Source organism: Cotesia typhae, unplaced genomic scaffold (genome assembly GCF_013202065.1).
Source record: "Cotesia typhae breed Kobodo isofemale line unplaced genomic scaffold, CoteBio_Ctyphae contig_48, whole genome shotgun sequence".
Taxonomy (NCBI): Eukaryota; Metazoa; Arthropoda; class Insecta; order Hymenoptera; family Braconidae; genus Cotesia; species Cotesia typhae.
In genome coordinates, this window is record NW_027423756.1 from 4804040 (window position 1) to 4827053 (window position 23014).

General features: G+C 29.7%; 3 protein-coding genes across 4 annotated transcripts; all 3 read right to left on the reverse strand.

Moving 5' to 3' along the window:
• Positions 1-4052: 4052 nt before the first annotated feature.
• Positions 4053-5778, reverse strand: LOC141529774 (uncharacterized). Its single transcript, XM_074246467.1, has 2 exons — positions 4767-5778; positions 4053-4651 (listed from the first exon to the last, which is right to left on the reverse strand). Exon 1 carries the CDS (start codon positions 5307-5309, stop codon positions 4773-4775), a length of 537 nt encoding a protein of 178 aa, XP_074102568.1. The 5' UTR covers positions 5310-5778; the 3' UTR covers positions 4053-4651; positions 4767-4772.
• A 12-nt stretch (positions 5779-5790) lies between these two features.
• Positions 5791-9281, reverse strand: LOC141529773 (uncharacterized). The gene is made up of 6 exons (XM_074246466.1): positions 8959-9281; positions 8617-8874; positions 8196-8495; positions 7593-7766; positions 6908-7512; positions 5791-6566 (listed from the first exon to the last, which is right to left on the reverse strand). Exons 1-5 carry the CDS (start codon positions 9196-9198, stop codon positions 6961-6963), a joined length of 1524 nt encoding a protein of 507 aa, XP_074102567.1. The 5' UTR covers positions 9199-9281; the 3' UTR covers positions 5791-6566; positions 6908-6960.
• Positions 9282-11195: 1914 nt separating this feature from the next.
• LOC141529617 (uncharacterized) lies at positions 11196-14182 on the reverse strand. 2 transcript variants are annotated; one of them, XM_074246249.1, is made up of 3 exons: positions 13390-14182; positions 13157-13297; positions 11196-13077 (listed from the first exon to the last, which is right to left on the reverse strand). In XM_074246249.1, exons 1-3 carry the CDS (start codon positions 13390-13392, stop codon positions 13033-13035), a joined length of 189 nt encoding a protein of 62 aa, XP_074102350.1. In that variant the 5' UTR covers positions 13393-14182; the 3' UTR covers positions 11196-13032. The 2 variants fall into 2 exon arrangements, with proteins under 2 accessions (XP_074102350.1, XP_074102349.1); XM_074246248.1 differs by having other exon boundaries at positions 11196-13297.
• Between the last annotated feature and the right edge of the window lie 8832 nt (positions 14183-23014).

Genomic DNA, 23014 nt, shown 5'->3' on the forward strand with positions numbered 1-23014 from the left:
ATGTACAATGGTTCCACTGTGGATCTACAGCAGTTCCACTGTGGATTAACAGTGGTTCCACTGTGGATTAACAGTGGTTCCACTGTGGATTAACAGTGGTTCCTTTGAGGATTAATAGTGGTTCCACTGTGGATCAACAGTGGTCTTACTGTGAATTTATAATGGTGCCATTGTCATTGAACAGTGGTTCAATGGCGGTTTACGATTGATCCACTTCCGCTCCGTGGAATATGAACCACTCAGAATTTTAAAGTAATGGGAAGGTGCCGGGATAGTTTGGAAAATCATTAATTTTATCATTTTTGCTTTTTACTGAGAAATATATTGATTAAAAAAAACATGAAAAATAACGCACAGTATAAATATTATAAATTAAATTAAAAATATTATTTTATTCCCGCAAAGGACGCTGATTCCTGGGTTTCCTCCTAGCCTCACGCAATTTATTTGTAATCCAGGCTTTTATGTTTTTATTAATATCATCTATTGAGCCTGGAGTGTATAGTATATTATTTTTTTTCTGCAGGTGCCTGCATATCCCTGTAATCATTAAAAAAACATACATTAATACGGTCACTCTAACTCAAACTACACTCAAAGATAATCTTCCAAAATTATTGCTATGGGAACATCGTAATCTATCTCATCATACATTCTAGCGTTGGACCAGACTTTAAACATTTTCATTTTTACGATGTGGAAATCGTAAATTGTGTAAGGGAAAATTAAAACTGAAAATTTTGGTTAGATTTGCAACTATTAACTAATTCCGAAATTCCCTGACTGACTGACGAAAAGTTACAAGTCTTACCAAAAGAATTATTTTTTGAATATATATTCGTTAAAATCCCTTCTTCTTTCTTAAAATAATGTTATTATAGGAATTTAGCAATAACAGTTGAGACGGTGTTAAATTCTTAGAGCGACAATTCATTCTGAAAATCTTTTTGAGAATTTTCATGTAATTAAAATATTCAATCAATTCGGACTGAGATTAAAATTCTCCGATGATTTCCTGATTTTTTTCAGGCCTTCTTGGTTCTCCAGATCAATCATTGTAAGGAAGTTGAGATAAGAATAATATTTGTTAAGAAATTTAAACAACGATCTCTTTTAAATGCGATCATAGATTAGGTATGCCGAAAAGAATGAAAAACTATTTTTAGATATGGTATTGCAAGGCTTATGTCATTGATAAAAGATTTAAATAAAAATGTAAAAATTATTTGAAAAAAATCACATTTTTAAAATTAATGATTTTCAAAGTATGCAGTTAATCTCTATCAGATTTAAAGAATACAAGTTTTTCATCAGATCTCAGAATTTTCAGGTCGTAGAAATAAATTCTGAATCGACATATTATTGTCTGAAATGCGCAGAAATTCAAACGAAAATTTCGCTCAAATGTTATCATTAAAAATTACGTTTTACTGTAGACGTCAAAAAAATTAATTTGGCGAATTATTCTTGCGTCAAAGCACGTGTCAGATAAAATCACTTCTATTCTCTAAAAAAATAATTCATAAGCAGTTACATCTCTTCACTGGCAGCCTTTCCTTGTATATGCTTTTATGACATCAGTAACGCAACATTACAGTTTGAAATTTTTAAAGAAATATTAATTTAAAAATTGAACTAATTGCGGGAAGCCGAAAAATAGCCATAGATCAAGCGGCTCCTTCAAATGATTATTTTTTTATGTTTCCTAAATAACTCAGTTGTATTCAGCTCGTAACATATAATATCATTTTTCGGGAAATAGCATTAATTATGAAGTCTGGAATTTCGTTAGCAGACAGATTGAAAAGGTTTGACAAATAAACTACGTTATTTAGGCATTTAATTCACTAAATTCCGTGAACTCTCTCTCTCACACACACACACACACACACACACACACACACACACACACACACACACACACACACACACACACACACACACACACACACACACACACACACACACACACACACACACACACACACACACACACACTGACGCGCTAATTTGCAGCCATTAAGGTAAAAATCGTCACAATCGTATTTTCGGATCGCAGAACGTACGATCTGAAAAAACATCACAGTGGAAATTCACCGCATTTAATAACTTGCCAATTTGTATCCCACATTAAAAAGTTTAAGAAGTTAGTAGTTCCCCTTTAATTTTTAAATATTTAATTCTTATGGCAATTCGACGTTTAGGAGTCTAAAACGACTACTATAATTTAGCGTTGACTTATTATGCAATCGCTGTAAAACCACAATGGTGCTACAGTGAAATCACGATTGAATCACATGAAACCATGATTGATCCGTGATGTAACCATGAGTTCGACCACAGTAGAACCATTATTGAATCACGATAAATCAAGTACAAAACCACGAACCAACCTGTGGTTCAATTACAGTAAAACTATTGTGGAACCACGGCATAGTCACAATTCCACTGTAAAACCGTAAGTGGAACCATGAAAGAACCACAATAGATGCTTGGCTAACCCACTATAAGACCGCTGCTGAACCACGATGGAACCACAATATATCCACAGTTGATCTACTGTAATACCACTGTAGAACCACAAAAGATACACAGTTGATCCATCATGAAACCGCTGACGAACCACCATACATCCACGGTGGAACCACTGTGAAACCACAATAGATACACAGTTAATCCGCTATAAGACCACTATTGAACCACGGTGGAATCACAGTGCAACCACAGTTGATCCATTGTAAAACCGCTGTAGAACCACTATAGAACCACAACAGATACGCAATCAATCCACTATAAGACCACTGTTGAACCACGGTGGAACCACCATACATCCACTACGGAACCACAAAAAAACCGCTGTGGAACCACGATAGATACGCAATTGATCCACTATGAAACCGCTGATGAACCACAATGGAATCACAATGGAAACACGGTGGCAAAACGGCACAAAACCACAATGGATCCACCATGGTTCCATTGTGGCTCCACAATGATTCCACTATCACCGTGGATCCACCGTGGATCCACTGTGGTTCCTAGCCTGCGAGGGTTGATAGAAAAAATAAAATATTAATCTGAGTTATTATTATACAGAATAAAGATATGTTGACATTTCCTATTTTAACAGTATTCTCAAGTAGAACTTAATTATAGAACAGGTACGAATTGATAAATAATATGTTATTTGTCTAAAAATCATGATTTATGAAAACGAAAATCGTAATTATTTTTAATAACTGAGTCGTTGCTCAATACTGATCTAAATAAATTGTTTCGGATTTGTTTTTTTTTCCTTTAGTTTATCAACTAGTAACGAAAATACATAACTTGTTTATAAATGAAACAAACGTACTATCACGTGGGGTGTTATACATATGATAAAAAAGTCTATAAAAACCATGCAAGATATATGGAAAAGTTTGTATGTACTATAAGTATATACATTTTAGAATGCTTCTCATATCATATGATCCATAACGATGTTTTATAAATAATATAAACGAGGTCCTGATATCATAAATTCTATTCCAGAAATACATTGTATATTGTACATAAAAATGTGGGATAAATATTAAAACAACCTTTTGCAGCTCAAACGTCCTTATCAGTTCCAACAATCATCTTACTGTTCAAGTTAATTCTAAATCCAAATTTTTCTACTTGAGTGTTACTATCCAATAAAATACAAATTTTTGGAATTTTACCTTGGGACAAAATCAATCAAATTTTACCCTCAGAGATATTAAAATTTTAATTGTCTACTCTTCGATGGAAAATTAGTTTTTATTCACGAATTCGTATATAGTTTAACGAGCACTCATAATTCTGTATGAAAATTTGAGGAATATAAAAAAATCACACGGTATTTTTAACAAAATTCACTTTTCTAATGAATACTTAAAATTTGAGTTATTATTTTGGGACGAATCATAAGCTTAAATTTGTCTACAAGAGAAAGTAGAGCATGTAATTGCAAAAATTATTCCATATATTTATTTTTTAGCCCTCTAAATACTGATATTAACTATTTTTCTATAAAAAATGGCCAATTTTTACGTTTCATCCTCATACATATCGTTTTTATTTTTTTCAACATGAGTACAAATTTTTTTTATAACAAATATTAATATTTTAAGTTCTAATAATACTCTGAGCAAATAACAGAAAATTAAATAATCTTATTTTGGCAATCTTATAAAAGTTACATTAACTTTAAAAGCCGATAGAAAACATTATTATAACACTTAAATAGAAATCATAAATAAAAAGTTATCTCTTAATGCATCATTTTTTATCCCCAGCTTTAAGGATGATTATCATTGACAACACAATTCAACTATAAAATAGAAAAATTATGCTACTTGTGGTGCGTTATTATTATCTTTTTGGACAATTTTCGTAAGATTAAATTTCACAGGTTGGTTGTTGATTACTTTAAGTTTGGTCGTAGATTTTATCTGAGACTTAAATTGATTTGATACCCAGGTTTTAATTGATTGTCTTGAGCGATTTTGCAAACATGGATATTTTTCTTGAAGATCGTCAATTTCATTTAACGGAGGTAAAGTACCAGCATGCAAATATTGCCGAAACGCCGAAGATACAATGTTAAGTTCGTTAGAAGTCCATCGTTTGCGTTGAACTTTACCTGGAAATTGAACGATTTTTAAATTTACATTAAAAAAAAGAACAGTTTGAAACCTATCATGATAGCAAAATCTTAAACATTATAACTTGAATAGAAATCATATTATCTACTGTACCAGGAGTTAACTGCCCGTTCTTTTTCCAACTTTGAAATCAGCTGTCATACGTACTACTGGAGAATTACTGAGCTCAGAATTTTCATCGAATTCCATATTTCTTATAGGTGACAGTTGTGAATCAATAATATTTTTATCGTCTCCAATTGCTTTTATTTCATGCAAGCAGCCAGGTTTTGGAGAATAAGCAGAAGATTCCCTAGGATTTTCATCTAAATCATCTTCATTTACTTTGTCTGAGATAACAATATAGTCACTAACGTCATCGATAAGATCATCATCTCCTTCTTCTTCATCATCATCAATAGGACCTTGAACTGCTTCCAGAACTTTTGCTACTTGAACAATTGTTTTAGACTTAGTCGGTTGTTGGTAAAAATCACGGTGGATTTTTTCGGAATGACCCATATGATTCATGACATCACCAAGGGCCTTATCATTCAACTCTAATTCCATACATTTAGTAGCAACATGCTTACGAAGACCAGTTCCTCGGAGTAATTCTGGTTTCTCAGCTCCACAAGCGACCGAATATAATCTCATTTCCTTGCAAATATTAACTACTCTGATACGATCATCAACATTATTTGGTAATCCGAATAAGTACTCATTTCTGGGAGGTACATTTGCACTTATTCGATGCCGAATCAATAAACCAATTTCTTTTATTATATCTCCACCAGCAATTACAGCAACAGTACGATTTTTTTTTCCTCTGATCGCAACTCTAAAAAATTTCTGAGCAATTTTTTTACCACTTTCATCTAACAAATTAAACTCTTCGAGATCTTTTTTTTATCAATGCACTCGATACGACTAAAATCACTAATAAGAATATTTTGTATATCTCCAACTCTTCTACGATTAAATACTAAAAGAAAAGCGGAAACCAGCTTCAACCCATTCAGCCATTCTAGTAAATTAAATGATTTTTCTAAAATTTTAAAACATCTTTTACGTTCAGTTTTCAAATAATAAATCAGTCGTCCAATATCTTCAGTCATTGGTAGCATAACTATTTTTGTCTCTTAATTTTACTTTGACCCTCCATGGCAATTTTATTAATAGAATCTGGTACTTCATTTTTATAAACTTTCTTAAATCTTATAACTCTATCTAAGCCATCTTTATCATTTTTTTTTGCCAATTCACTCTCGTAAATTTTTCTTATATGTTTTAAATAAGTAACTAGATTTAAGGCTGAAGAAGGTGCGCCGCAATTATTCTCCATTCGGTTTATTCTTGCGACTATTTCAATTGCTTTCACTATAGTGTCAATATATTCTGGTGCAAGAAGTGAGGCAAGATCCTCTACTTGTGAATTTATTTGTTTAGCTGCAAATAATAAGCGACCCACCAATCGTAATCTGGCTCGTATCATGTTATGCTGGTAATGTGGTGTATATTTTATACACAATTTATTACCGTATAAAATGACAAGCCAATCATATCTGATTAACCGTACAATTACGTCTTCATGAAAAACCGGAAATATAACGAGACTCAGCGTATCACTTGCTGTAGCATGAATACGTCCTTCTACGTAGCGACCAAGAAATTTATACGATTGTGATCCATTTGTTTTTGCGTTTATACAAACTGCATAATGCTTGTACGAATTAGCTTTAGTTACAGTTTTAAGACACTTAGGACAAGTTGTATAGTCATTTGCAGGTTTGTTATCTAATTTTGGACGACGACTGACTAGAAGAAGTCCAGTATTATAATCAGGGTGGGTGTTATGCATCGCACGTCCGTTATCTCGATAAATTTCTATTAATTTCTTCCTTTCTTTTGTACCTGCAAAAATAATTAGAGTGTTTATGACTGCAGAACAATTTTTACGGGTTTCATTTAAAAATAACGGTATATATAGTTAATTTTGATTTAATATCATGGTAATAATCACAGTTAAGATAATCTTATGCATAATCATAAACACATCATGAGTAAAGATTTTAAAAAGCTGTAAGACTCAGACAATTGAAATCTGTTTTGAGTTAAATAGCCAATATATAAGAAATAAGATAAAAATATCTTCAAGAATTACTTTTCAACTATTATAAAAAGAATTTTAGGAGTTATGATAGAAAAAATAAATCTTGGTATTTAATAAAATTCTATTTATAATTACTACTAACCTTTTGGAGTATTCTTAAGTTGTTGTGCCTCTTCGAGATCTTTATGGACCGTTTCAATATGGCGAGGTAACTTGATTACTAATTTGTGACAGTAAATACAAAAATATTTTTTTCCACCGTGGCTTGTGCAGAACGTCACCAGTTTCTTTGTTAGTGATAAAAATACTTTCTGCATTTAATTTCGAGTTATCACAAGATCCTTTTGACGGAAGAGGTATCTTAATAGATGATGAATTACTTATTATTATATTTTGTGTACTTGAAGCACACGGCGATGAATTTGTCAGTTTATCTTCGAATCCAATACTTTTATTATTGAAAGTTGCTGGTAATCCAGTGATTTCAGTTGAATCATCTGCCATAGTCGAGGAATGCGTTATTTTTTTAGGGTCATAATCAACATCACTCGAGTTTTTATCAGTCACGTTATATCCCGATAAAACTGAATTGATATTATCTGAGTTATATTCATTAGGGTGGTGTTCTAACTGTGGAATCGATAAATTCTGATTATCATCAATAACGTTGATGCTAGAATCTCGTATAATTTCGACAGTTTCACTGTTCAATTGTGACGACAGAATACTCTCCAATTGATCAGAAATCTGTGATATATTAAAAAGTAACAAATATAATAAGTTATATCTTAGTAATTCATACATGCTAACCACTTAAAGTACACTACCTCATAATTGGAGTTATATTGAGACAAATCTGAATCGTCATAGTTTGCTTCATCAATAATGGGAATTATAACTGCATCTATTAATTCATCTTCCGGAGAAGTGAACTGTGCAGATAAATAATTGTTGTTAACTTCAAAATTAAATTCTTTTTGAAAAATACGATCAAAATTATTCTGTAAAAAGAAAAAGTAAACTTTATACGACAAATGATCGTGATATTGGTTTGCATAAGCTAATGAGCCGTTTTTTTGTTAAATATTATTGGAGTAAACATATGGAAAACATATCAAATCGGAATTATTGTAAATACTAAATTCTGAACTCAAGAGTCTTAAAATATTTTAAACAGCATAGAACACATTATTCATTAGTGATGAATACTTAATTATGATAACTTCAAGAATTATGGATTATCAGGCATTCGTGTCGATATTACAATAAAAGATTTCGGGCAAAAATTAGACCAAGCTAATGCTAAAACTACGTGAATAAAAAAATTAAAGATGAAATTATACACTAAATATAAAAGTAGCAACAGAATATGAATAATTATAATAAACTCTTGAACTAGGCGTCCATAATATATTTGAGCTATCACAAACCTCATTCGGTTGTAGAACTTTATTTAAATTATCAACTTCTTTATCAGATTTATATTTAATTTTGATATCCTGATTTTCTACTTGAATATTTGGATTTATACTAGGATTGAATAATGCATCACATAATGACGAGTTATCTAAGACTTGATCAGTCTTAATATCATTCATATCAGTAGTACAGTCGATTGTTATCTGGCCATTTGATTGTAGATTATAATTGGTATTATTTACGATGTTATGGACTACTTCACTACTTTGCAAATTTTGATCATCTAGACCATCAACAAGCGCTGCCATCATCTATAAAGTATTGATACAATTTTTAGTGAAATAAAAGTTAGTTTATTGTACGGCAAATTACTAAATTTGAATGACTTAATCCAAAAAAATTTATTAAATCTATAAATAGAAAATAACTAACCTCATTATTTTGAGGCATATCGTTTAAGCTTACACTTTTATCAAGTTCAGAATTTTTGATAATCGAGATGTTTTGTCTTTGTTCTTCATTATCCAAATCAATGATCATTTTCGGTATTGTATTTGCCATATTCAAAACGGAATCTTGACTAATATCACTTTTAGTCTGCTCAGTGATAGAAATGTTTAGAATGCTTGAAGAAAGTTTTGTACATAGAGGTTCGAATAACGCTGAATCGTCAACTGTACGATTTACAACCTTAAAATTTGTAAAATGTCATTACAGTGAAGTTTATTATAGTATCAACAAATTGATCAGATAATAATCAAAGATAATACAAACCTTTATATAACATTGACTTAGGTTTGATTCTGACTGGAAATTTTGATCGTTTAAATGGAGTTTTTCAACAAATTCAGGATCATTATCATCTTGAAAATTTTTTTCTGTTTTTTTCTGCCTGAAATCACATTTTGGATCTCCGGGTGAATGTTCTCTTAAGATCGATCGGACATTTTCATTTCCAGTAAACATTGTAGATTTTAGGTTTCTATCGAAACGTTCAAGCAAAACTATAGGCATCTGCGATTTACAAAGAAAATCCGGATTTAATGAATTTTTGATAATTTCAGAACCACTTTTTTTTTTTTTTATTTGACTTCTTTGACAACATTTTGTCATTAAGTCGTTTTATTCGTACGAACGGCACATTAAAGGTCAACATTTTGCTTGTATGCATTAGACAATAATAATCTGCAATAAAAAAAGTTGATCGATTAAATATTTACAACATCCAACATATATTTTACTAAGAAAATAATTAATCAAATATTGGATGTCCATCATCACAATTGAACCACGAAAGTTTCAAGCTTATCGTCCAACTTCATGGCAAGTTTTCAATTTAATATTGATTTTTCTCAATTATCTGTAGTAAATCCTTTACATACTTACAAAAATAACTTCTATCGATCCTTTTAATACAAAATAGGTATTAATAACTATAAACTTGTTTCTATAATTAAATCATCATTGTAGATTTAAAAAAACGGATTAATTTCTAATTTAACCAAGACACAATCACTGACACTTGTAATCTATCCATATATTTTTTTCTTTAACTATGTTTCTTGTGAGCCAGGTTAGAGTGGTCTTTTTTTTTCTATTTTGACCATCAAACATACGGTAGATGTCTCTGCTGCAGAATTCAGCCGTAGTTTTGAATCTCAGCAAAATCATATTTATTTATAATTTACTTATAAAAGCAATAATGCTAGCAACTTTTTCCTGGTTAAATGTCAATATTTATAATATTTCTAATACGAATATTTATTAGTCGCATAGATTTCATCGTTCTAACGCGGGAAATAAATTTGAATTAGCATATCAATTTCTGTTCATTTGCTTAGAATTAAAAATAAATTATCAAAATGTAGTATTTATTTATACACAATTATAGTTATATATTTATTTAAGAACGGGAGCCTATATTGAGACATGACTACTTATAAATTTACAGGAAAATATTTGTTCAGAGCAACTAATAGTACGAAGAAACTTGCTAAATTTCTGAGATACCTTTTATTATTGTATAAAAGTTTTGTGAAAAAAATTATTTAAATCAATTTCATTAAATTGTAAAAAATTATAAATGTAATTTTATTATCAAAATCAAAATATACCAGAGTTAATTAGGAATTGGAGCAAAATTTCTATATCTACTGTCTCGATAGCTTATACTTTATTTCTCAACTTATTATCACGTAGATAAAGGGTACAGGGTAAACAAATTATTTTAATGTGTATCTTTTTTACTTGATAACTAAAATCAGTTATCAAAATGTACTTACTGTATTGAAACTGTTCGTCTTTATTTACGTAAAAAGAAATTGATAATAATGAAAAATACTTTAATTTCATGATTTTTAATATTTTTCAATAGGTGTTTCAAATTAGGGTTTAGCTTAATGTTTGTGTAATTTTAACGTTAATATGTATCAAATGTGAAATGCATTCTACTTTAACAGATAGCTTTTTGGACGAATGATCGTGTTATTTTCAAACTTAATTAGCAGAAATCTTACACAATGTTTCTCGTTGAATATAGTAGATTGTAATATTACAAAAAAAATTTTCATTTTCATTTCAATAAACGATTTACAAAAGTTTCTGTGACAGAAAAAATTGAAAGAGAATTTTTTTCAAACAGCAAGTTTGTCTATATATTCTCATATATATTTATATATATTCGTTATAATATTTGAGTTACTTTGAATAACGTATAGGTTAACCCTATTATTCGTTAATCATAGGATAAAACTTTTCACAATGAGAAAGTAATTGTAATTATTTATTATTCGGTGCAATCATAATACAATTTTTTTGCGGAAATAGTTAAATTTCATAGATTGAATTCCATTTGAGTTTATGAGATTCCAGTCAATAAATTGAGATAACACTAATAAAATACCTTTAGCATTGAGGAAACTTTTGAAAAATTTTCATTCACATTGTGATTATATTATATATAATATATAAGATTATATTCTTTTTGTAAATTTAGAACTAGATCTAATAACTGTTATTTTATATTAATTACTATAACGTGATTTATTTACATTCAATTACGATTTTAGAATAATTTTTCCAAAACTATATAGAATAATCTTAGAATCAAGTATAATTTTTTAACAAACCAATTAATTAATTAACACTCGAAGAAAAAAATACGTCAATATGGATATTACAAGCTAAGAGAATATTTTATTCCTGAAAATTTTAATTAAGTATTTTAACCACTAAATTATACGATACTTCGTTATTAGGTATTTCTTACAAAGTTATGTTATATAAATAAATATGATAATTGAACAAATAATTGACTCAAAAATGCGAGAGAATTGAAATAATAGAGTCTCTGTTAGAATAATACAAGTATTAATGGCTTTAAAAGCATTGGTGTTATTATTCATCATTTTCCAGATTCCAACATTTCTCGCAAACTGATAACATATGTTTCTTACACATAGCCAATTTACAAGAATGACAAAAAGTACGAATTTTAATATCTTTTAATCTAGGGCAAATAGAACAGCGTTTTGGCTTATTATCACTATCTGCTGGTTTAACAACGAAAGTTTCTGATGAAGAAAATTTTGCAGCATCCTCTCGTAACTGACGAGGTAAATATCGATTTTTGCTCTCCCTTCAATAGCTTTAATAACAAGGGATAATCCTAATCGTTTTACAAAATCTCTGCGTGAAATTTCTAATTTATTATTGATAGAGAATATGATAAAACTGTTCAAAATTGCTACATCAATCAAATGAAACCATATTCTTAGAGAAAATCGGCGTGTTTTTCTTGAAATCGAATTTTCAAGGAAAATTTTTTCAATCGTTCTGTAGCGTGAACACTATTGATGTAATCATCTTCAATTAATATATTATAATGCATATTAAGAGCTTCCACATTATACAAAGTTGAAATAAATATCCTATTTTGCTTTTCGTTATCAAAACAAGATGTCAGCGCGAGATTATTTTGATAACAACAAAAAGATCTGGCTTGTTTTGAACCAGAAGCACTCAAAAGTTCTGTCGGAATTTCAGGTTCATGACCATTTAATTCACCAGTCGCAGAGATATTATCTTCTACAAGATTATTCATGACGTCAAAACTTGCCAAATTATCCATTAGAAAGACATTACATTTGCATTTTTCCATTATCTGTTTTATATATTTACCAGTACTGTTAGGATAAGCAAAATCCTGTCTTTTTCGTTTATTGACAACGATTTTCATATTCAATATATAATTAAAGCAGCTGTCGACCAGTGTGTAAATTTTTAGACCAATACGTGGTGAATTTTTATTAATAGTCATGAGGGACGGTCCGACACCTTTATACTCAACAATTTGTTCATATAATATTACATCGGAACTCACCCTGAAATTACTCCAACAATTAGATGTGAACAAATCAAATACATTTTTTATTGGAGCAAGACAATCTTTTTTTTTAGTTTGAGATTCATTATTTTCTGAATTAAATCGTAAGCACCGTAACAAAAATTTAAAACGGTTGAGATTCATTGATAACCGAAATATATCAACACCCAGTCCAGCGTGTTCCCATAATTCGTCTAAATTTTCATTCTTTGCTTTTAATAAGCTGATCAACAGAATTAAACCGATAAGTGTTTGGATTTCATCAATCTTTGTCTCTTGACAATCTCTTTCTCGGCTATATTGATGACGAATACTTACGATGTATAAATTTGTATTGTGAACAATTATTTCAAGACTTTCATAATCAACAAATAGATTAAAACAATCTTCTACGCTTTTGGCTTGTAATGATTTATTTGATGGACCAGCTGTTTGTGACATAGATTTTGAACGCTCACAATTCCTTAATTCTCGCAATATTTTGTTCCATCTTGTTGAATTATCTCGTCCTATATAAAAATCATCACCACTGACATTAACATCTTCGTTCACTGCAAAAATCTTTGAATAGTTTTCCTTTTGACTCACTAAATTACTTGTATCATGAGAATCTTGCAAATTAAATGATAATTCACCATCACTTTCTTCAGATTCATCCCATTCCAAGTTATTCGTTATTTCGTCGATCAAACATTCTCTTAATCCTTTGAAATCAAACATTCGAGCAGCCTTTAAAAAAATTTTCGATAAATGACGACATTGAATAAACTAAAAATTTTTTTTTCGAAATGGTATTTGAAAGAAGTTTGTAATCAACTTACCATTTTATCAGAGAATAAATTTATAATTTTATTGACCAATTATATTTTAAGCGAAGGATAATTTCTAGGTAAAACGGTCAATGAAATTACAAGCTAGAGGAATGATTTTCACAATTTAACCTCCAAATAACAAATCAATGCAGCGTACATTTTGATATTGGCCAGTGGAAAAATTCTATACAAATGTTAGTGGTATGATCGCCAAACCGAAGAGTTCAGAAAAGTAATAAGTGCAATAAATTAAGTTAACTTTTCTTCTACAGAAAATTGCTTAGAAGTTTACTGTAACTTTTCCAAAGTTACCAGTCAAATTTCACATAGTTATTAGTATGTATGAAACGTTTAACAAACATTTTACTTTACTTTATTATTCGTCCTCGGACAAATTAATATATTTAGATATATTTTAATCAATTTTTTTGGATATCAACACTGTTTTTATAGTCATTACTTGAGAATATAGATAAAGTTTTAAAATTTACATTGTAAAAGTAACTTTTTACTCTACCCGACCTCTATCGGGGTTTCGTCAAAAGCGGAATAAATTCATGATAAATAAAAGGAAATAACAAAATCTAGAAAATATGATATTGTCATTTAGATTGATTTTTACATCTGACTTGCTGATGATTATCAAGCTCTAATAATCAATCTTACCATGTCATAAGTTACGTGTCAAAGTGTTTTAAAACTATTGGTCAGTTTATGCATCTTTACTTTTATTTACAGGAATTAAGTGATCAGGTGATTTAGATCTGAAGACCTTCGATAATTGCCAGATCAAAATATATTGCTTATTGTCCAAAAAATACTGTAATTGATATCATTTTTACGAAAGGACATGCAAAAATAAGTGCGTTGCTAAATGTTTGCTAAAACTGCAAGACATATATTTGTCAAATGTGACAATGTATTCTAATTATTACACCCCAGGCGTATGTTTGAGGTTACTATTGGAATTGAATTGGAAACTCCAATTAAACTATTTAATTTCTTTAGAAAATACGCAGATAAGAAATTGACTAGAGTATTCATTCAATTGTTGATTTAGAAAAAAAAAAATAAAAACTATCACTCTATCACTTAATGACAATGCTTTCATGATGAAATTTTCATAAAAATTTATAACTGCATCTCCGTTCTTAATGAGTATCTCGATTTCTAAGATTATTGTGAATTGATAATAGTGTGATATCAGCATGAATAGTTGAATAAAATCATGTAATCACTCAGAATTCAGATAAAATCGTTTGTAAATTGACATTGGCACTGTTGATAATCTGAATAAGCTTTCAATCTGTTTATTAAACATGTTAGATAGCAACAATAATAACAATAATAATAATAATAATAATAATAATAATAATAAAAATTAAATTAACAATAAATACTTATAAGCTATTTTATCAAAAACTAAAAAAAATTGTATTCAATAAGACATCGAGATCAAATAGTCGGATTTACTCTAAAATTGAATTTTTAGCCACTCGTCATACAAATTTTCATCTATTGTGGCCTTGACAGTCATATTTATAAATAATTTTATTTAATATTAGATCGTATAATCATAAAAGTATAAGAAGTTATTAAAATATATTTTTTATTACTTAAGTGATTAATTATTATCATAATAATGCTGATAATTTAACTTGGAACCAAAAATAATTTTCTAAAATAAATTATCACTCATTTGAATAATATATCGACGTCTTTTAAGTGAATATTAGAATATAAAATTTATCAACGAATTTTTCAATTTTTAATATAGAATTTTAAATTACTGATTGTATATTAAAATAATTCGATGACATCAATGAATATTGATTTCCGATTATTAATATAACGGTATTATTCAATAGTTAGCTTGAATTAGATCAGGAGATATTTTGTACCATGTGATTTTGTCTCCAAATGATATCATTAATTTGACTTCGTTTGAATCTGTTGCGGCTACGGAAATAATAGATACTAGTTTTTTGTTAACCGTAAGATGTAAAATTTTAGGTTACCAATTTATGTTTCCTAAGTTAGCTTTCAAATTAAAAATTTGCTTCAATAGAATAATCGTACTTCGACACGGATGTTCTTGATAAATCACGATTCAAATCTATCATAATATTGTTAGACTAATCATTTTATCAAACATAATTTTTGCAATAAATTAGTTCTGTATAAAATATATTTTATCACTATTTGATATCAATAAATGTTATTCATCATCCTTCGACTGGAAATGGAGCATTCAATATTATGATGAAAAACAATTTTGCTATTTGCTGTGAACTTCTAATAATTTTCTAGTATCCATTATGATCATTATTTACTTTAAAGTAAAGCATGATATCTTTTGGCCAACTCGTTGATAGAAAATAAAAATAAAATTAACACCCCATGCGTTTTATTTGTAATTGTGAGTAACTATGTTTTTCATTTTACATTAGGTGTAATAAAAAGATATTTAATTATTCTCGTTTTTTGAATTACAGAGGATTGATAAATTAGAATTCAGCTCATGTTTTTAGTTAAAAAAATAACTTAATTACTAACGAGAGATTCATGTGCTACAGAAAGTAAAATTTTTTTTAAAAATGATCAAGATCGATATCAAGTTTCATAGACTAAAAAGAGAATGACCTTTTCTGAATAACACTATAATAATTCGAACTGAGTTCAGAAATTTTCTTGATGTGAATTAAGTGAGAAGTCTTAATCTATACCCGGGAAAAAATGATCAGACCTGACCATGCCTGTTCATGTATGATCAGGCCTGAAATTAGACCTGATCATGCCTGTTCATGTATGACCAGGCCTGAAGTTATACATGATCATGCCTGATCAGTTCTGTTCATGCCTGCTCATATCTGGAGTACTAAATACGCTCAGGCCTGATCAGGCCTGTCCATGCCTGACCAGACCTATCCATGCCTGCTCATGTCTGTTCATGTCTAAAGTGTTAAATACGTTCAGGCCTGTCCATGCCTGATCAGACCTCTCCATGCCTGATCAGACCTGTCCATGCCTGTTCATGTCTGAAGTGTTAAATACGCTCAGGCCTGTTCATACCTGTTCATGTCTATTCATGTCTGACCATGCCTGTTTATGACTGTTCCTCTCTGACTATAGTCAGAGATATGATAAAAATTTTTCTTTGACGAAAAAAATTTTTGGTCATCACAAAAAGTGCAAAATTATTTTTAACATTACGTTTATTTAAATAATTTTGAAATAAAAAAATTTATTACATTTTCTATGGGATGTTATGGTCTGCTCTGCTCCTGCCTAATATGAAAATCATTACTTATTATATTATTTAAATAAATGTGATATTATAATGAGATTCGGTTACATAAATAAATTAGGACTATCAAAATATATTATAAAACCAATTTTAACATTATATTTATCATAAACTTATTCGATACTCTATGTACTTCATAGAATTGTTACATCTAATATAGCAGCACAGCAGGCGGGAAATTCAAGGCAAACGGATAACACCAGAGTTAAACAGCATTGAGCATGGTTGGTAGTTGGATGGTTGACCGCTGGTGTTACATCCTTACAATAATATGTAATTATTTTTTTTTTTATTTTATTTTATTATAGAGAATTGCGTACGACTCTATCAAGTACTACAACCATAAAATTAAGCAAAATAATTAATTAAAAATAGTAATGGGTTTTCAGACCTGACCATGTCTGATCAGGCCTGATCAGGTCAATTCATGCCTGATCAGGCATGGTCATTTTTCATGTCTGATCAGGGCTGAAGACTCATGCCTGTTCATGTCTGATCAGGTCTGATCATTTTTTCCCGGGTAGTATTGCTATTAATTAGAAAACGTTTGTAGTGAAACATTTGCTCGAATCAAAATTTTGATTTTTCATTATAGAATATAGTTAATGATCATGTTGTATATTTTTTTGATTACTATCATAATGTAATCCAAAAGATAAATGACGGATTGAAAAATAGCATAAAAACGTAATGCATGCATATTTAGATTTAGAAAATTTTCCTTATCCCATTAAATACCATGATTATTTATTGTTTATTTTGACTGAAAAAGATGGAATGAATCTGATATTCCCAATTTAATATTAATCCGATTTTGCGAGTATGCTTCATATTAATTTTTCATCATTGATAAAAATATATGTATTTTATAACTACCTAAATGTACCAACTGGCTGATTCATATCAAAATGTTAATTATAACGCCACAAGCATACGTTTTATTTTATAATGATATAATGATAATTATATGGTTGATATTAGCATCAAGTAGCTGAGTTTAATGAGTAAAATATTTTTATAATGTGCTCTTACAATGAGAGAATTCAAGATGAATTTTTTTATAACCTTACTTTAGGCGTTATAACTTAACTGAATGTTTCCCTGTTGGATACACATATTGGCTAATGTAACGTGACATTAGTACTAACTGAGAACGCTTATCACCTAATTCATTACAGAATATCATTAGAATAACTTGGCACCTGTTATTTTTACAATCTTCAATATCAGCTGTGAATAGCTGATATTTCGACTTGAAAATATAACTGAGGATTGTATATGAAAGTTGATAATTACTTGGATTATCAATCCAAAAATTTGTAATAGATGTTTTTTCAGCAGTTTTATGTTAAGAAAAATATCACTAAAAACGATTCGCTGATATTTGCATGATATTATCCACCATGCATTATTCAAAAATTCCTTAATCTTTGTCTAGACAATAGGAATCGCCTAATAAGTACTATTTTTTTATCTTATAACTTAGCGGAGTATCTTCCAAAAACTAAGTAGTCTTGAACAGAAATTAACTTTTCGTGAGAAAATTTTATTGAATTAAGATCATTTTTCTGTAACTGTGAGTATTGTAGATAAAAATTCATAATTTAGTTGCCTCGGCAATCGAAAAATTTGTAATCAATTTTTTTAATTTTCCATTTTGATAAAATTTGACGACTCATTGCTAATACGTTGGAGATTTCCATTTCGGTTAGATATAACCGTAAACTAGAAAAATTTATCAGCCCATTATAACAGGATGTCAAATATAAAACCCAAGACATTTGTTTCATTCTAAGAAACAAAATTAACCAATAAATTTGACGTTAACTTGTAATGGAAATGAATGTTATAATAAAAAAATGTCTTTTTGCTGACTTCGATGATACAATAATTTGTAATCAATTTGTTTTCTCTACTCGATTCGAGATGTTATTCATTAGCTGAAAATTTCTATTCTAGTTTTGAATATTTTAGATCAAATAAATCCAATGAGAAAAAAAGATCCGCACCTTGATCACGAAATGCTTATGATACCTGCACATGCATATTGAATATCATATCAATCATCATAAAATCATAAGTCAGCTCATATTTGCGTGGATAATATTAATAAGTGTTTAAAATGATAATTTTTCTTTGTCCGTATTTGGAAAAATGTATAATTGTAATTTAATGTTTTAATTCATAACTAAACTCTATGAATAACAACTAAGCTAGGGATTTTCATTCAAGTTAGTTATACCTTTTAGACTATAAATTTTCCGAGAAACTGTAATCAGCAGATCAACTACAATGAGTTATTTAATACCCCACGCGTATGTTTTACAATGAGTCGATTATTCCTATAATCAATTAGCTAATATTTCAATTAATTGATATAACTGAGTGTTAGTGACAAACATTATTTGCTACGTATTTTTTCGATAAGAAAATTTCTTATGAATTTTTTTATAATTTAACTTATGGGCTAATTAATTCGTTGGAAATTTCAGTCTCAATTGTGCAAACCAATAAACTATATAATTCCACTTTAGAAATATTAACTCAGTGAAAGGTAAATTTATGTCGGAAATATTTATGGATGACATTCACAGTTATACTTTATAGATAAAATTCATTGAAAGCTCAAAAAATAAAAATTATAAATGCAATATCAAGTCAAGAAAAAAATAGACTGTTTTCGTGAATAATCACGTGGGGTGTAGTACAGATAATATAAGAGTGGATGTCGTAGACCAGAAGATCGCGCTAAGTCTTCATAAACCAGACTTTATGCATAAATCTAATGCGGACAGTCTTCAAAAGCCAGACTGTATGCCTGAACTTAGAGCGGACAGTCCGCATAAACCTGGAAAGTCTGCAAAAGCCGTACTTGACATGTAGAATAGTCCGCATAAGCAAGCGTGGATAAACATATATATATATATATATATATATATATATATATATATATATATATATATATATATATATATATATATATATAAAGATACCCAAAGTATACTTGTACGTATCTTCCTGCATATTGGACAATTTTGTATATTCTTGCAACCTTGAGGCTCAAGCGTAACAATAGCGATTTCGATACAAAATTAACAATTTTTTATTTTTTAAGCTGAAATTTTTTTCAATTCCAAAATTCCAAAAATTTTTTTTTTCTAAACCATCCCTGAACTATAACGAACAAAACAAAAAAAAATTTTGAAAATCGGTCCAGCCGTTTTTGTGTTTTAGCGAGAGTAACGCACAGCAATTGATTTATATATATATATTGTGATGGTAAAAAGTGAGTGCGAGCGAGACGGCAGAGCAACAGAATTATTATTACTATTGTTATCATCGTTATTATTACTATTATTATTATTGTTATTATTACTATTGTCATCATCGTTATTACCACTATTATTACTATCATTATTATTACTATTATTACTATCATTATTATTACTATTATTATCGTTCTTGTCATTATTAATACCGGAGTATATTTAATATACTAAAGATGTTTTTTTTATATATCATTGTTCATTTACATTTCTTTGTTTAATGAAAAAGTTTATTTAGTTTTAAATACTTGACTGAGATTTATTTTAAAATGCGCGCGAATGTTTGAGTACGCCACCGCGGCGAGAGATGGCGAAGAATTTCGCCGCTCGTTCGTTTGCAGTAAAACCGACGAACTAATATAAGCGAAACTGCGTGGCGATAATTTTTGTTCTTTTAAAGAACAAAAATTTATTTACCTGAAAGAAAGAATTAATTGAATTCTCGAACAGATTCAAAATATCTGAATAATTATTCAATTGATTACTTTCATTGGGAAATTATTTTGGTGAAAATTATTATTTAGCAAATGTTATTTTTTTTTTCTAAGTCCCGAACGACTTTTGTATGGAATTGATTTGGTATGAAATTTATTGTAATCTGTTGAAATTAATGAGTGAATTTAATATTTGATCAGATTTAAATAATTAAAAAATCTGAAGTTTGGCGAAGAGCGATAGATGGCGATAATTTTCCCAGATCTTTCACTCTTGGAGAAAGGTCTGGGAAATGCCAAAAGCGATATTTATCGACGGGAAAAAAAACCAAGTTTCCCAGTGGTTATAACCTTCCCAGTAGAAGACCATTCACTAGGAAGTAATCAAGGAACTCGTACCTTGTCTCCGACCAGGAACCAGGTAAGTGCTGACTTGTCCATTGGGGAAATTTGGCCACCGGGAAGGGTTGCTTTCCAAGCACCCAGCCTGGACTAGGGGCAAGTAGGGCCGGGAAGGGTTGCTTTCCAAGCACCCGGAGGGAACTAGGGGCAAGTAGGGCCGGGAAGGGTTGCTTTCCAAGCACCCAGAGGGAACTAGGGGCAAGTAGGGCCGGGAAGGGTTGCTTTCCAAGCACCCAGAAGGGACTAGGGGCAAGTAGGGCCGGGAAGGGTTGCTTTCCAAGCACCCAGACGGGATTAAGGGCAGGTAAGGTCGTGCAACCATCGGTAAAATAGGAATACTACTGCGTAAAGGTAGTAGATAGAGTTTGGCCACCAGATGGCACTAAAAACGGGAAAACAAAAACGGTGTGTGTGGGTTATGTACGATATAGTAATGTTTGATATAAAGGTTGTAAATTTTATAAGTTAAATTTCGATATTTGTTGCTTGTTGTTTTAAATAAATAGAGTACCAAACATAATCAGGCTCAAATCTCATTTATAAGTAATAAGCTATCCCTAAAAAGATCCTGGACTCCGGCGAGATTTCATTCGAGCTAGGGAATGTAGAGACTTGAGGAAGTGTTATCCAAATCAACAACGATTAAAATTCACTCCTTTTGGGAAACCGGAAAATACCCGTTACAATATATTATATCTTATCAGCTCTAATTATATAATATATGATTTCATACATTGTTATGTTCATAGATTCACATCATTGAAGTATACTCAACGAATTAAAAACACTACTTACTGGATTAATATCAGTTTCAGTGAAAAATCCGTTTCGAAAATTTTTTCAGATTTTTAGTAAAAATAACTGTCAATATGGTAGTCTGGTGAAGATATCTGAAATAATACAAAATTTTTAATTCAATTTTTTCAGTTCCGTCATTAAGCTTTCATGAAGAAACTTGATCATGCTTCGTTTAATTGTAATTAACACATTTTGATTGGCAATCACACCGCATTTTCTCAATTTAGTCGGCCATACGTTTTATTTTTTAATCAACTCAATTTTCGCAGTGATTCCACGACAGAGTCAACGTATGCAGGCGTATTCACTTGTAAGCAAATTGCATAACCGAACAGGAGAGGGCGTTTTATTGAAATCATAAACGATGTGCGGAGAATTTAAAAATTTCAAATAAAATACGTATGCCATGTTGATTTTACCTAACTTTTGTTAAACGTATCATAAAATAATATTTCATTAATTACATTTATGCATTTTATAGGTTGACTTACTTATAAATGTTGAAACATTAAAAGGATGTTCATGTATCCTGAAAAATTTGAGGTACTCAATGACGCGCGCCAAGTACGATAAAAAAATTTTTTCTTAATTTTTAAATTTTCAATAAATTTTTTTCAATTTTTTTCAACATTATGACGGTTTCTTGGTATTTTTTGTATTTAACTTTTTTTTGTATAGAATGAAAATTATTGTAACGAGTCTTATTTTTTTTTTGCAAAGTGCAGATGTTATTGAGATGAGTTTTATGAACGTGGACTTGGCGCAATTTTTAACAGTGAAACTGTTTTTGTTCGGATTAAAATATCCGTCGATAGAATCATAAGGAAATTCATTATAAATCTTTAAAAAACACTATTTAAAACATATAAGTTACTTAGATTTTTTAAAAATTACTTCAACTTTTTCAGAACAAAATTAATTCATGATTATAAACCTTTTTATTGAAAGTTCGCTTGTATGCTGACATAATAAGATCCGACTAAATACGAAGTGTTCTTTTTAAGAATTTTACTTCAGAATTTAAATTATTTAAATTTACAAAAACGGGTTCAATTAAGAAAAAAGAAAAAAACATTTTTAACATCGTAAATATTTGTGAAAAACATTTTCTTTGTCATATCGATTGTAGCTGTGCTATCAGTTGTTGAATAGCGAATATTGCAATTTTGATAATTTAATTTATAAACTAGTAATTTTACAAATTTCAGTGATGATAGATCTATGAGTGAGAGGTCAGAGGTTCCAGCGAACCCTGAAATTTTAAAAAAATTATTTTATCATTCACAATCGATGAGTAGTGACTGAATTTACAATATAAGATTTACTTTTTATTTTACTGTATATTTCATGGATATTAAGGAAATAGA